At 37.6% G+C, this 13,742-nt stretch overlaps 1 protein-coding gene across 4 annotated transcripts; it reads left to right on the top strand.

Annotated features, from left to right (window-relative positions):
* Positions 1 to 5,466: 5,466 nt before the first annotated feature.
* On the top strand, positions 5,467 to 13,410 carry prpsap2 (phosphoribosyl pyrophosphate synthetase-associated protein 2). Of its 4 annotated transcripts, none has more exons than XM_063012958.1 (11): positions 5,467 to 5,557; positions 6,311 to 6,471; positions 9,081 to 9,133; positions 9,889 to 9,955; positions 11,148 to 11,320; positions 11,612 to 11,727; positions 12,319 to 12,374; positions 12,475 to 12,623; positions 12,732 to 12,802; positions 12,917 to 13,063; positions 13,153 to 13,410. In XM_063012958.1, exons 2-11 carry the CDS (start codon positions 6,389 to 6,391, stop codon positions 13,309 to 13,311), a joined length of 1,074 nt encoding a protein of 357 aa, XP_062869028.1. In that variant the 5' UTR covers positions 5,467 to 5,557; positions 6,311 to 6,388; the 3' UTR covers positions 13,312 to 13,410. The 4 variants fall into 4 exon arrangements, with proteins under 4 accessions (XP_062869028.1, XP_062869006.1, XP_062869022.1 ...); XM_063012936.1 differs by having other exon boundaries at positions 5,478 to 5,557; positions 6,242 to 6,471; XM_063012952.1 differs by having other exon boundaries at positions 5,488 to 5,576.
* The last annotated feature ends 332 nt before the right edge of the window (positions 13,411 to 13,742 follow it).

Here is a 13,742-nt window from a genome sequence, read left to right as displayed (position 1 = left end):
TGATGATGGGCATCTTGGAAGTAAGAGTCAGAGCCGAAGGGCAAAGAAGACCAAATATTCTTCAGCACCAACAACTATGACAATTACATCACTGTCAAGTACCTTGATCAATGCCATAAACATTAGTTGTGAACCTGCAGCTGCAGTTTCAAGCTGTGGAGGAACTGGAAGCCTGGTTGCTCCAACAGCCTCATCAACACTCATATAACCTCATAAGTCATGCCAGCCTAGTCGTTGTTATGCCGGGTGGCACGGTGGCTAAGTGGTAGCACTGTCGCCTCACAGCAAAAAGGTCCTGGGTTCGATCCCCAGGTGGGGCGGTCCGGGTCCTTTCTGTTTGGAGATCTGAAAAAAAAAAATGTTAAAAATCCTAATAAACAAACAAACATTGTTATGTCAGCTTCTTCATCCCTTTGGTTTCATGTGTGTTTTATTTTTGAGCCTTTATGATAATGTTCTAATATTTTTATTAATTGTTTTATTAATTGTTTTCTATCATTAATCTAATATTGTTCCATCGTCAATCATTAATACTGTTAATACAAAAATATCCCTTGTGAAAAGGAAGTCCACTTAAGAGCACTTAAAGTATATTCTTTTGAGGTGAAGAGTACAATTTTCATTTAACATACTTGTGAAAATACACATGGAGCAGCTTCTCTCACTGTGTCCTCACTCGTTTTTCCTAAGAGGTTGTCTAAAACCAGCAAGCTAGCCAGCTAATGTCAGGTTACCCAAATCAATTTTCATTCATTTTAACACAACCATGCACTAAAACGGCAGTAGTGCAGCTAACATTAAGTGTAAACATAAACCAGTTGATAACCAGAACAATTTAAAATGTAACTTTACCCTACGTCAACAACTAAGAGTGATTTGACTGAAACTCAGCAGTGAAACAACCTCGATAGCTAGCTAACTGGCTAAGCTAAATTCGGTTATACCTATTAATTAAGATAAACATGTAACATTTAGTGCTGAGAAAATGCTAAACAATAACAGTATTAAGTATATTAATGACATTAAATTCATAATTTTTTTAAAACAAAGCAACATACAGCTAAAAATGTTTGATAAGTAGTGGAAATGAATGGGGCTCTATGGGTTGTTTGGAACTATACAGAGCTCCACAACCCGGAAGCTGCACAGAAAATATGTCCCGCCCCCTTTCCAACGGTTCCCTATGGGAGTGTCGCCACTCTGTTCTCTCTACCGCTCTGCTCACAACCAGCTAGTCTAGCACATCAGCAAGTACCTTCAGCAAGTTGTACTGGAACCGAGACTCTAAAATGAAATGTAGAACAATTTGTGACTTGTTTTTGTGTGTAGTCTTCATAAAATAAATGTTACTGCAACTAGCTCACACACACCTTGGTCAATGTGGTTACAATCCCTTTCACACATACATTTATTTAAAATATTAGGGTGATTCTTCAATTGCGGGCTCTTTTGACCATCTTAACTTTTGAAAAATAAAATTAGGAATAATTTAGTTTTAATTATGTCAAGATAATGCTAGAGCAAATACTTAATGATGGCTACAATTGAGCTTATATAGAATTTTAATATTTCACATTTATTTGCGAAGTGGCATAGCAAAATGTCATTATGTGTTGGTAATGACGTGTTGCGGTAATGACAATTTTTACTTTTTTAAAGAAAAAAACTAGATAGGCCATGGATTTGCTAAAGCTAGTCAACAGCTAGTACAAGATGCACTTTAAATACATATAAATAATGTGTAAATTTCTTTTTTTTGGTAAAGTACTGCCATACTGACGTAAATGGTAATGACGCTGAATAAATATACTCTATGATCAGGAGGAATACATGATTAAATTACTCACATTTTCAGACATTAAAATGTTAATCTTCTCTCATGGCTGGCATGTGCTTCCTTGCGAGTCTTTGTTTCCATGGTTACAACATAAACAAGTGTTACCTTCAAATGATTCCCTACAGAAACCATACACTGTTGCGGTAATGACGATAATGCTGGGGACAGTAATATATTGCTCAAAAATATGCATAGGTTGTACAAATATGAAAAAAAAAATTACATTTTGTTTCTTTTTAAGTTATTATAAAACTCATATTGTGATTTTTATAATGAATTGATCACTTTTTAGCATTTTATTAGAGCAGAGAAGTTTTAAAGTCTGGGTTGGGGACAAGGCCAAAGTAGCAAAATATTGATGTTTAAATCATCATAAAAAATGAAAATCATAATTATTTTGGTATGTAATTTTTTTTAGTGATGCAATGAATGATCTTTTTAATACCTAAAATATTTGTTTTGTAATAAAGTATTTTTTACACAAATTTATAACTTAGGGACGTAAAAGTTCCCCCAATTGAAGAATCACCCATTAACAAAATGCTTGGCACTGTCGCCTCACAGCAAGAAGGTCCTGGGTTCGATCCCCAGGTGGGGCGGTCCTTTCTATGTGGAGTTTGCATGTTCTCCCCGTGTTTGCATGGGTTTCCTCCGGTAGGTCCGGTTTCCTCCAACAGTCCAAAGACATGCAAGTGAGGTGAATTGGAGATACAAAATTGTCCATGACAGTGTTTGACATAAAACTTGTGAACTGATAAATGTCACAAGTCACTACAGTTTCTGTCATTAATGTAACCAAAGTGTGTAAAACATGACGTTAAAATCCTAATAAATAAATAACAAAATGCTACTCCTTATTAGAAGTTCAATAATGAAAAGAAAAAAATCCCTAGAAATACTTACGAGTGAACTTAAGGATACAAGAAACAAAAGGATAATCTTATTAATATTTCATGTTTTAAGGTTCACCTGATTAACCACTGTTTTATGGGTCCGTTTCATTGGGCGAATGGCTACAAAAATGTCAAACAGGTTGCCAGACCATCACAGGGCAGACACACACCCACACTTTTAGTAGTTCCAACTGGCCTGACTGCATGTCTTTGAAATTGTGTGAGGAAACAGGAGCACCCAGAGAAAATCCAACACAGGGAGTAGGGAGTACATGCAAACTCCACACAGAAAGGACGCTGGTCACCCTGCCAGGGAATTGAGCCCAGGCCCTTTTGCTGTATGACAGCACTACTCACTGTGCCACCATGCCGCCCCTGAGCAATTAAAAACACTTAAATGGTCAGTAACCAGGGATAGTCAGTCCATTTGCACTTCTAAACTACATAACCAAAATCTGTGTTGGTGGGTTGCTGGAAGAAAGCATCTGCTGTCACGGTCCAACAAACAAATGCCCAAGACAACATTTGTTTGGATAAATATTATCACAGACTTTATCAAGCAAGCTACCTACAAGTATTAAATTTAAACCTGACTGCTAAAAAGCTTAAACTAGTAAGTGATTGAATGTTTCAGTAGAAAAAAAACACAAAAACAATTTACTGACCACAAAAATAAGGTCTTGCAATGGCCAACTCAGTATTATGTAATTATGTAATTTATATTTGGCGTGGAATTATTTTGGAGTTGGGAGTTTTCTATTATTTGTTATTAGCAGCAGATTGTAGCATTGGTATTAGTTAGACTGGCATACAATTGGAGCTAGGTGTATTTAAACATGGCAGAAACAAACTACAGAAATATATAAGACTGTATACATTATTGATAGATAAGGTTTGCTTTTTTTGGCTGTTACCATTAGGGCTTGCCACAGCATCTCACATTTGTCTCCATCTTGCTCTCTCCTGAGCATCCTCCTCTGTCACCCCAACTACCCTTATGTCCACCCTCACTGCATTCATAAATCTCCTCTTCGGTTTTTCTCTCTTCCTTCTGTCTGGAGTCAGCTCCATCCTCAGCACCCTTCTCCTAGTATAACTTTCACCTGGTGTTCCTGTTTCTTTTTAAAATGTGTGTTCACTAAAGCCATTCCCAAACCTACCACCATTTTCCCTTCCCATCTTCTTTTCCATCATTCCCTCTGTTTCCTTCACCAACATGCCTATTGAAGTTAGCTTAATCACAACTCTCTCTTCTTTGGGTACACTCTCCACTACTTCATCTAACCCACTCCAAAATCTTCTTTCTTCTCTATCTCACAACCCACTTGTGGGGCATATGCACAATTTTAAGCTTGCGACTGATCACTCTATCAGACACTCTTTTCATCACTACTAAATTCTTGACGTACTCTTTTTTTATTATGCATACTCAATTTCTCCTCTCATCTACACCAACGTAGACCAGTTTAAACCCACCTCTAATTCTCCTTGCCTTACTCTCTTTTCAGTTGGTCACTTGCACACATAACACATCATCTCTTCTCCGCTCTATCAGCTAGCTCTCTCACTTTGCCAGTCATAGTGCCCATGTACAATGTTCCAGCTCCTACCCGGGGCAGTGCGGTGGCTCAGTGGGTAGCACTGTCATCTTACAGCAAGAAGGTCCTGGGTTTGATCCTCAGGTGGGGCGGTCCGGGTCCTTTCTTTCCTCTGGGAGCTCCATTTCCTCCCACAGTCCAAAGACATGCAGTCAGGTTAATTGGAGTTACAAAATTGTCCATGACTGTGTTTGACATTAAACTTGTGAACTGATGAATCTTGTGTTATGAGTAACTACCGGTCCTGTCATGAATGTAATCAAAGTGTGTAAAACATGACGGTAAAATGCTAATAAATGAATAAATGAAAATAAACCTCCCTACCCTTACTCCTCTTTTTTTTGCTGGTTAACATGTTTCCCTTTCTTCTTTTCCTTCTTGACCCAAACAGTGGCAAAGTTTCCACCTGTACCCTACTAACCAACAGTGCTAATACCCGGGCCTTGAATGATCCATATGTAAAACTAACTTTTGATCTGCATATCTGAGTTGGCAGATGCCCTTCATGATGCAGCCCTCCCTATTGATTCGGGCTTGGGACAGGCACTAGTTCACTGGTAAATGTACCCTGGGTGGCTAGATTAACAAAACACCAGACAGTGCAAGATTATAATGTAGCGTCACCGCTAGGGGGCCGCCACGGGCTTTACCCAGAAGCCCTTGCGGCCATGCTGTCCGTACTTACCGTGGCCGTGTAGCCCAGTGTTGGGGCTGGGGTGGCTACGGTGAGGGCTGGATAGGCAGCCTTTATGTTTGTCTGTTGTATGAATGTCTGTGTGTATGAATGAGTGTCTGTCCTAATCCACTGAGTGAACTGCCAAGGGCAGCTCACTCGCAGCCCCGACGCTCCGCCACTATATATTAAATTATATTACAGTAGAGAAGTTAGGTGGTGCAAGCAAAATAAAATAAAATAAAATGTTTGTTAAAATCTATATTTGAACATTTGTGCATTTTAAAATGTACAAAATAGTACTAAATGTTATAATTGTTTTAATGAGTTTGAATTTATATATGTTTTTGTTTTAATTTTCATTTTTAAGGAGTTCTGTTTCTAATATATCGTAGTTTGGCTGTTGTTGCTTCAGGTTGTTGCTTGGGGACTTAGATTTTGAAAAGCAATTCCGTTGGCCGCCATTGTTATTATCACTGTGGCTACTAGGTGGTCACGCAACTGAAACTGAGGATTCTGTCAATTCACCCAGGGAATAGAACAAATACCAAAACTGGTAGGAGTTCGTGTTTTAGGTACTAAAATAATAATAAAAGTTGACATTTTATTATGCACAGCGTGAAGTTGTTTTAGAGTTTGGAGTTTTCTATTTTTTGTCATTAGCAGCAGATTGTAGCGTTGGCACAAGGTGGATTTGCATACAATTGGAGCTCGGTGTCTCACGAGCTCGTTAGCAACCTAATATTTTAAAAAAAGTCTTTAAAATATTTCCTTTTCCTCTGGTTTTGACCAGTGAGTGGTGTTAATGGTTTTAATGGTTAAATGGGTTAAAGGTTTAGCTTCAGTACTCGTTAGGCTCCGAAGCTACGGTAGTTAGATGATGAACACAAGGAGATAGTGATGCGCCACTATTAGTATATACAGGAATAAGGGAATTAAATGTAATGTACTGTGATACCAGTTAGTTTTACTGAAGCTGGTAATTGGCTTTCAGTGGATATCAGATTAACACTTAAATAAAATGAAATAAAGTTCAGTGAAGTTAAACGTAAAAAGCTAAACTCTGTATTAGCTGCTTAACACTTTCACATATATTGTTTCCATACTGTGTTTTCTTGTTCGTTTATTTAATATCTATTTATATATCTCTAAGGAACAGTACTAATGTAAATAAGTGTAAGATAAAAACGTTGACTGTGTAAGACATAACCATGAGTTCACTGTCTTTTTCTTCTTGCAGGATTTGACCAGAGATACTTGCATTGTGTGATTGTGTGACTAACAGCTCTGCCTGTGATCCTGTTGCTAGGAAGGGCTCAGCAGTGCCTGGGAGCCCAGGGAGCCACTGTCTGAGTCCCTTGAGGTTGTCGCCAAAAAAACATTGGACATGAACCCCACAAAAGGAGGCCTGGTCATTTTCACAGCCAACTCCAACCCGTCCAGCAGAGAGCTGGGTAAAAGGATCGCCGAGTAGGTTGCTGTTGTTCTTTGTATTGCTGAGATTAGTTTCATTGTTTATTTGTGATTTGTTTATTGTGCAATGATGTTTAGACTGTAAAGTTGAAAATATTGAAGGATTTCTAACATAGTTCTTAGCTAGTCAGCAGAGGTTTGTGAGTTCAAAACCCAGACGAAGAAATAGGAACATTTTTCGAGTAAACAAAAAAGTACAAAAGTACTGTAATTTAAAAATGACTATAAAATAGCTACAAATCCGTAAAAGTACTTGATTTATATGGAGAGTAAAAAAAAACATAGCTTATAAAATGGTACACAATGGTACATCAGGTTAAAGAACATAATAAGCAAAAATGCTAATGGTTAAATGCAAATGTAATTAATGTGTGTAGCCAATGTTCCAATATTTTCAATGATCATATGTATTGTATCTTGTAAACAGAAACACATTTAGAATTCGAAGCCTGCAACACACAGCAACAAAGTTGAGACAGAGACATTTTATAGAATATATTTGGTTTTTAGAATATTAAGGTTACAGCATTCCACAATTATGAGGCGAATGGGTTACAGTTGAGGGACTCATGATTGGGTATAAAAACAGGATCCACCAAAGGATCCCTCTTTTTAAGCAATCATGGCTGGTGGCTCACCACATTGTGCCAAACCTAAGGAGAGAATTGCCAATCAGTTTAAAAAAAACATGCAACATGCGGGAAACCATTGTTGAGGGTGTGTGACCTTTGAGCTTTCATAAACTGTTATCAGTGAAAGGTGCAAAAGCCAACATATGTCAGGCTGCTATTGAGGTGACATCTTTTCCTGGGAAGTCCATGATTATTTAAGCAAGACGATGTCACACCTCATTTTACATGCACTACAACCATAACAGAGAATGTGTGTGCTTGACTGGTCTGCCTGCAGTCCAGATCTGCTGCCTATTAAAAATGTATGGTGCAGCATGAAGAGGTGAATCAGACGACGGTGAGCACGGACTGTTGAATAGCTGAAGTCAGAGAAGATGGAACATGGGTTAAACAGGCATCTGTCCCATCTTTCTGGAGTGTGTTGCATGCATCAAATTCTAAATGTGTTTACATTCAGTTGCCTCACTGTGTAATACAATGCCTACATTCCTTTCAGGTTGAAATCCTCAAAGCATCAAGCAAATGCAGAAAAATGCCACACTGAAATAAAATTGATTGAACCAGCAACCTTATGATTACTATTCTTGTAACTTAGCCTCTGGGCTATCAAGTCTCAACTTTAAATTGAACAGTTGAGTCACTTGTTAGCTGCCTGAAAGGTATTACATTTTAATCAGTGAATAAGCTGCATCAGTAAAGCTCATAAACATGCTGCCTTGTAGATCACATCAGCTTTTCTTCTGACATACTGCTGCCTTTTTAATGGGAAATCTTTAAATTAGGACATTAGTACCTTAGCTTGTGACACATGCTGCCTGTATTTGCAGCCTGTATTTCTAAGCTATAGGTCAATCATTAACAAACAATAAAATGTTATTGTGTGTATCCAGCCCGTAAGTCTTGCTTCTGTCTAATAAGATAGCCTAGATACATATTTAGCTATAGTTCAACTTTTGTGGGTTCAACTTTTTCATTCATTTTGCCCAGTTTCTGCATGTTTCACTAAAAATAGATGTAAAACTATTGCTCGCCATGTAACCAGTAGCCTGCACAATACTATTTTTGGGTGCTGCCTGACAAATTTGAAGTACTTTATTGCTTTTCTCTGCAGGCATAATACTTAGGTGACCCACCTTAAATTTTTAATGGCAGGGAAAACTCTCTGCATGCCCTTACTAAGAATAATTACAATTCAACACTAATCCTTTATCTGGATTAGTGTTGGAAGTCAAACAGTTTTACTAAATTTACTTTTAGAATACATTTTTAAATATCTGTGTGCATTTTTAAGGAAATTGTTAGTGTTTATGAACACCTGCTGTCTGCTCTTGAAGTGACACTCATTTAAAAGTGCTTGCTACGGCAGCTCATATACTAAAATTGAAACGATACAGGCTCAGTGGGTAGCACTGTCACCTCACAGCAAGAAGGTCCTGGGTTTGATCCCTAGGTGGGGCGGTCCGGGTCCTTTCTCTGAGGAGTTTGCATGTTCTCCCCGTGTCTGCATGGGTTTCCTCCGGGAGCTCCGGTTTCCTCCCACAGTCCACGACATGCAAGTGAGGTGAATTGGAGATACAAAATTGTCCATGACTGTGTTTGACATTAAAGACTTAAATTGATGAATCTTGTGTAATGAGTAATTACCGTTTCTGTCATGAATGTAACCAAAGAGTGTAAAACATGATGTTAAAATCCTAATAAATAAACACTCAAGTAAGAATTATGCCATACTGTTTTATTAATTGCCTGTCTAATTTCTATGCAAATAATACATTCTAAAAAGTGACACTGCAAAATGACAGTGAATTTTACTTCAAATAGGTTTCTTTTGTGGTTAAAACTAAACTTTAAGGGTTAATTAAAATGATGAAATTTTTGAACATGAAGCTAAATAATTACATTCTCCTTTGTTTTACTAACGTTATCTTTTTTTATTTTTTTATTTTATGGTATCATCCTGCCTGTTTCTGACAGACGGTTGGGTGTGGAGCTTGGTAAAGTGCAGGTCTATCAGGAGGCTAACAGAGGTGAGCTGAGTAGAATACCCCCCCACCCCAGTGTAAACAACTTGACCTTGTTGTAGGGTAAATTGCTGGCACAAGCTGAACTGTTGATTTTGCAAAGCAGCAGCTCATACTTTGCATTCCTGGCTGTGAAGTGCAGACAAAACAAAGTGAAACTAACACACTGTTTGTGCACTTGACTTTCTGCATGGGAATATATGGACTTTTTTTATATACAGTACATGCTGGAAACCTTTAGACCGTATGTAAAATGCTTCTATTTTGCATTGTTTAAAACAATGTTTTTATTACAAATCTTATCAGCTGAACAATTTGTGTAAAAGGTTAAATCTTTAAAAAGAACTATGCTGAGTATTTGGTATGGCCATATTTATAATTGGTGAACAATAGCTGCAACTTAGTTAACTTAAATGAGGTTCTGATGAGTTGATGAATTACGGTAACACGACTTCAGAAAAACTTTTTGTATGAAAGTGTCTACTTGCTTTGCAGTAGTACAAAATACATAATTACATGACAATAACAAAACATTTTGAAGTGTATGCATTTTTCTTTAATGTTTTACTCAAATTGTTACTCTGCTTCTATGATTTGTAATGCAAAGCATTACATTACATTAGCGAAAAATGCCAAGTTCATTCACAGTCTAAGAATTTTGGCCGAATTGTGCATGGTGCACAATGTCTAGTCTAGTGCAAACATTTAACTAACCTGCACAAATGTATACAACATAAATAACCATAATTTTCTCAACACAGAAACACGGGTTCAAATCCAGGAGTCTGTGCGTGGTAAAGATGTCTTCATCATCCAGACTATATCCAAGTAAGACGTTTACATTGGTAATAATAGTCTTTATATTCAGACTTTGTTTGAAATGCAGTAATTTGCCTGGTTTAATGCACTTTCATGTTTGTGAACTATTTAATAAATGTCTGGAAATATTACTGCAAATCAAGACTCCAATACTAAAATCCCACATATCTATGACAAACATGGAGCTAAAGAACAGTAGCATACTAGAAGCTGGTTGTTTGGCTTGCTACTGTGGTGTATTTGGAGGACATTAGGTCATTCTGATGCTGAATTGTTCAATATCTGTATTTCTGGTATTTGTTGTAATGATTTTTTTTTTTTTCTTTTTTTTTTTTCTTCTTTTGGCTGCTCCCATATTTAGGGCTTGCCACAGCGGATCTGGTCTGCATACCAGACTTGGCACAGTTTTTACACTGGATGCCTTCCCTGCCCCCATCTCTGTGGTCAGACATAGCCAATCATGTCCATACAGTGTGCTAGTGTACTTTACTGCTGGACCACCCGTGTGCCTTTTGTAATAAGGATTAAGGTCTAGAAATGTTTATAGGCCGATTTGGGCATTAAAGTCTACTAATTTATTAACTGTAAAATAAGAAACCTTTAAAACAGATTTATTTGCTTGTTCAGGGGTTGATGTGCTTTTTTTGCTCTTGAACTTTACTCTTAACCACATTGTTCTTATAAATTTTTGTTTGTTTATTAGGATTTTAACGTCATGTTTTTACACTTTGGTTACATCCATGACAGAAACGATAGTTACTCATTACACAAGATTCATCAGTTCACAAGGTTATATCAAACACAGTCTTGGACAATTTAGTGTCTCCAATTCACCTCACTTGCATGTCTTTGGACTGTGGGAGGAAACCGGAGCACCCGGAGGAAACCCACGCAGACACGGGGAGAACATGCAAACTCCACACAGAAAGGACCCGGACCACCCCGCCTGGGGATCGAACCCAGGACCTTCTTGCTGTGAGGCGACAGTGCTACCCACTTAGCCACCGTGCCGCCGTTCTTATAAATAAGCTCTTATACCTCTTGAACCATTGAAATGATGATTGAAATAAAAAAAAACCAACTCAAATCTATATGTGATAGGTGTCCTTTGAGTATTTAACCCACTCTCTGGAACCTCTGAATGTTTCCTGTATTTTTGCTAATGCTTTTTTCACTAAGTTTTATCCTCCTGTATTTACAGGGATGTTAATACAACTATCATGGAACTGCTTATTATGGTGTACGCCTGCAGGACCTCCTGTGCTCGGAATATCATTGGCGTCATTCCGTACTTTCCTTACAGTAAACAGTGCAAAATGAGAAAACGAGGTTCCATCGTCTCCAAGCTGCTAGCTTCCATGATGTGCAAAGCAGGTAGGGCTATTAGTGTTTGATTTTTTTTTAGGAATAAAACATCTAAGTGTAGATTTACCTAGAGTTTCTCAACTTCGGTTTTGATGGCTTATTATGTTTTAGGGAAAACTAGAAATGGTTGTTAACAGTTTTTAAGGGATGTTTTAGGGATGTTTTCCTAAAATATCCCTAAAATGTATGTTTTAGGAAAAACTAGAAACAGGACTGAAGTGGAGAAACCCTAGACAGTGCAGTACCTCTTTTTTGGTTCCAAATTTCTTGTCTAAAACAATTATATTAATCTTTGGCCAGGCCTAACTCATCTCATCACAATGGATTTACACCAAAAGGAAATCCAGGGCTTCTTTAACATTCCAGTAGACAATCTGCGAGCTTCTCCATTTTTACTGCAGTACATTCAGGAAGAGGTAGGCCTGCTGCTTGAACGCTAGCAGCACACTTTGTTCTTGCTCTAATTTTTTTAAATGTTTAGCTGTAAACAGTGTTTTTATGGTTCTTCATTTCTACCGTGAACGCTCTATTTGTCTTTTATATGAATTTTAACTCTGACAATAATGAGAAAAAACATGAACGTAGATCTCCTGCAGGCAATTGATTAGCATGTTTTGGGTCAACTTGGCATTCAAAGGGAAGAATCTCAGTTAAATACAAAATTACTGAACATAGGTTTAATATGATGTAATATTTCTGTTCTATTGAAGCCTCAATAAACACCCAGAGATTTTGGATATTGCAATATCCAGAACTGTTAGACGCTATACTTTGTGTTTTTAGAATGGTGATGGTAAAAACTCTAATGGTTGCTTTGGCAAAAAATGTATTTTAACCTTCAGTTTAATTTCATAGACTTAAAGAATTTATACCAAGCTGTATTGAAGCTGTTTTGGTGGCTTGGTACGGCTCAGCCTCTCACATAAACACTTTTTCTATTGGTTTTTACATGTATTTGTGCATTTGTTTGTCCTTTTGACTAATACTCTTTCTCACCTCATATGCAGATACCTGACTATAGAAATGCTGTAATTGTTGCCAAGTCTCCGGCATCAGCTAAAAGGTAGTTTTACAACTTGCATATATAGTTGGCTCTGTGTGAACTATTTAAAGAAAACCAGTAAAAAAGTAAACTAATCCGTGATCTTCCCCGTTCTTTGTAGGGCCCAGTCATTTGCTGAAAGGCTCCGGCTGGGCATTGCTGTGATCCATGGTGAGGCACAGGATGCTGAATCGGATCTTGTGGACGGACGACACTCTCCACCAACGGTCAAAAACATTGGTGCTATTCATCCTAGTCTGGAGATACCATGTGAGCTTTTATACTTTATGCTATGACTTGATGTCACTTCATTTATGCTCTAAATACAATGTATTTTTGTTAAAAGTTATTAACTATGTTTTTATCTTCATCTCACAGTACTTATCTCAAAAGAAAAGCCTCCAATAACTGTGGTGGGAGATGTAGGTGGTCGAATTGCCATCATTGTGGTGAGTTTTCTTAGGCTCTGACTCATTGATTTCTTTTTCTTAACAAAGTAACATTGAAGACAAATACATGCAGATACCATTAATTTGTCTAAAACATCTGAATTGATTTTACAGGATGATATTATTGATGATGTGGATAGTTTTGTGGCAGCAGCTGAGACACTGAAGGAGCGAGGTGCTTACAAAATTTTTGTCATGGCCACTCATGGAATCCTTTCCTCTGATGCACCCCGTCTTATAGAGGAGTCTGCCATTGATGAGGTCTGTAGAATAAAAAAAAACTGTTTTCAAAAAGATTTGTGGTTTTTTTAGTCTTTCTTATAAAGTGGTTATACCGGCATCCTTGACAGGTGGTTGTCACAAACACCATTCCACACGAGATCCAGAAATTGCAGTGTCCCAAGATCAAGACGGTAGACATCAGCATGATCCTGTCTGAAGCAATTCGCCGCATTCACAACGGAGAATCGATGTCTTACCTGTTCCGCAACATAGGCATGGATGATTGATAAGGCTGGTTGGTTGCTGCACTATCACTGCCAGTTGCGTAAAGTGCTCAGATGTCCAAATTTTCTTAATATAAATGTACCTTGTGGCCAAAAGTTAAACACGCATTTGTTGTTTTCTTTGTTTGCTTTTTATTGTTTGTTTTGGTGTAGCTTGCTACATTGTAATGTGCTCAAAGGTCATGACATTTAGGTAAAAAAGAAATGTCTAAAAGAGGTGAGTGATGGGTAATAGCATTGACTGCTGTTGGCTTTGTGATTGCTGATTTGTACTAATTTACAAAAAAAAAAAAACACTGGCTGTTTTTGTTGTATTTGTATAGAATGGCTAATCAGGGTTCAGATTGATCCATTGTGTCAAATTATTTCAAATCACAAAAAGAGGAATTTCTTGATTTGATCCACAAAGATAATAACACAGTGGCTGTCAGTTA

Source organism: Trichomycterus rosablanca, chromosome 2 (genome assembly GCF_030014385.1).
Source record: "Trichomycterus rosablanca isolate fTriRos1 chromosome 2, fTriRos1.hap1, whole genome shotgun sequence".
Taxonomy (NCBI): Eukaryota; Metazoa; Chordata; class Actinopteri; order Siluriformes; family Trichomycteridae; genus Trichomycterus; species Trichomycterus rosablanca.
This window is presented reverse-complemented; position numbering and strand designations above follow the sequence as displayed.

Bases quoted from the DNA above. Each gene is read 5' to 3' on its own strand.
- prpsap2 (XM_063012958.1), top strand. From the start codon at position 6,389: ATGAACCCCACAAAAGGAGGCCTGGTCATTTTCACAGCCAACTCCAAC. The intron at 11,321-11,611 runs GTAGGGCTATTA...ATCTTTGGCCAG, and splicing joins TTCCATGATGTGCAAAGCAG to GCCTAACTCATCTCATCACA. The intron at 12,803-12,916 runs GTGAGTTTTCTT...TTGATTTTACAG, and splicing joins GTCGAATTGCCATCATTGTG to GATGATATTATTGATGATGT.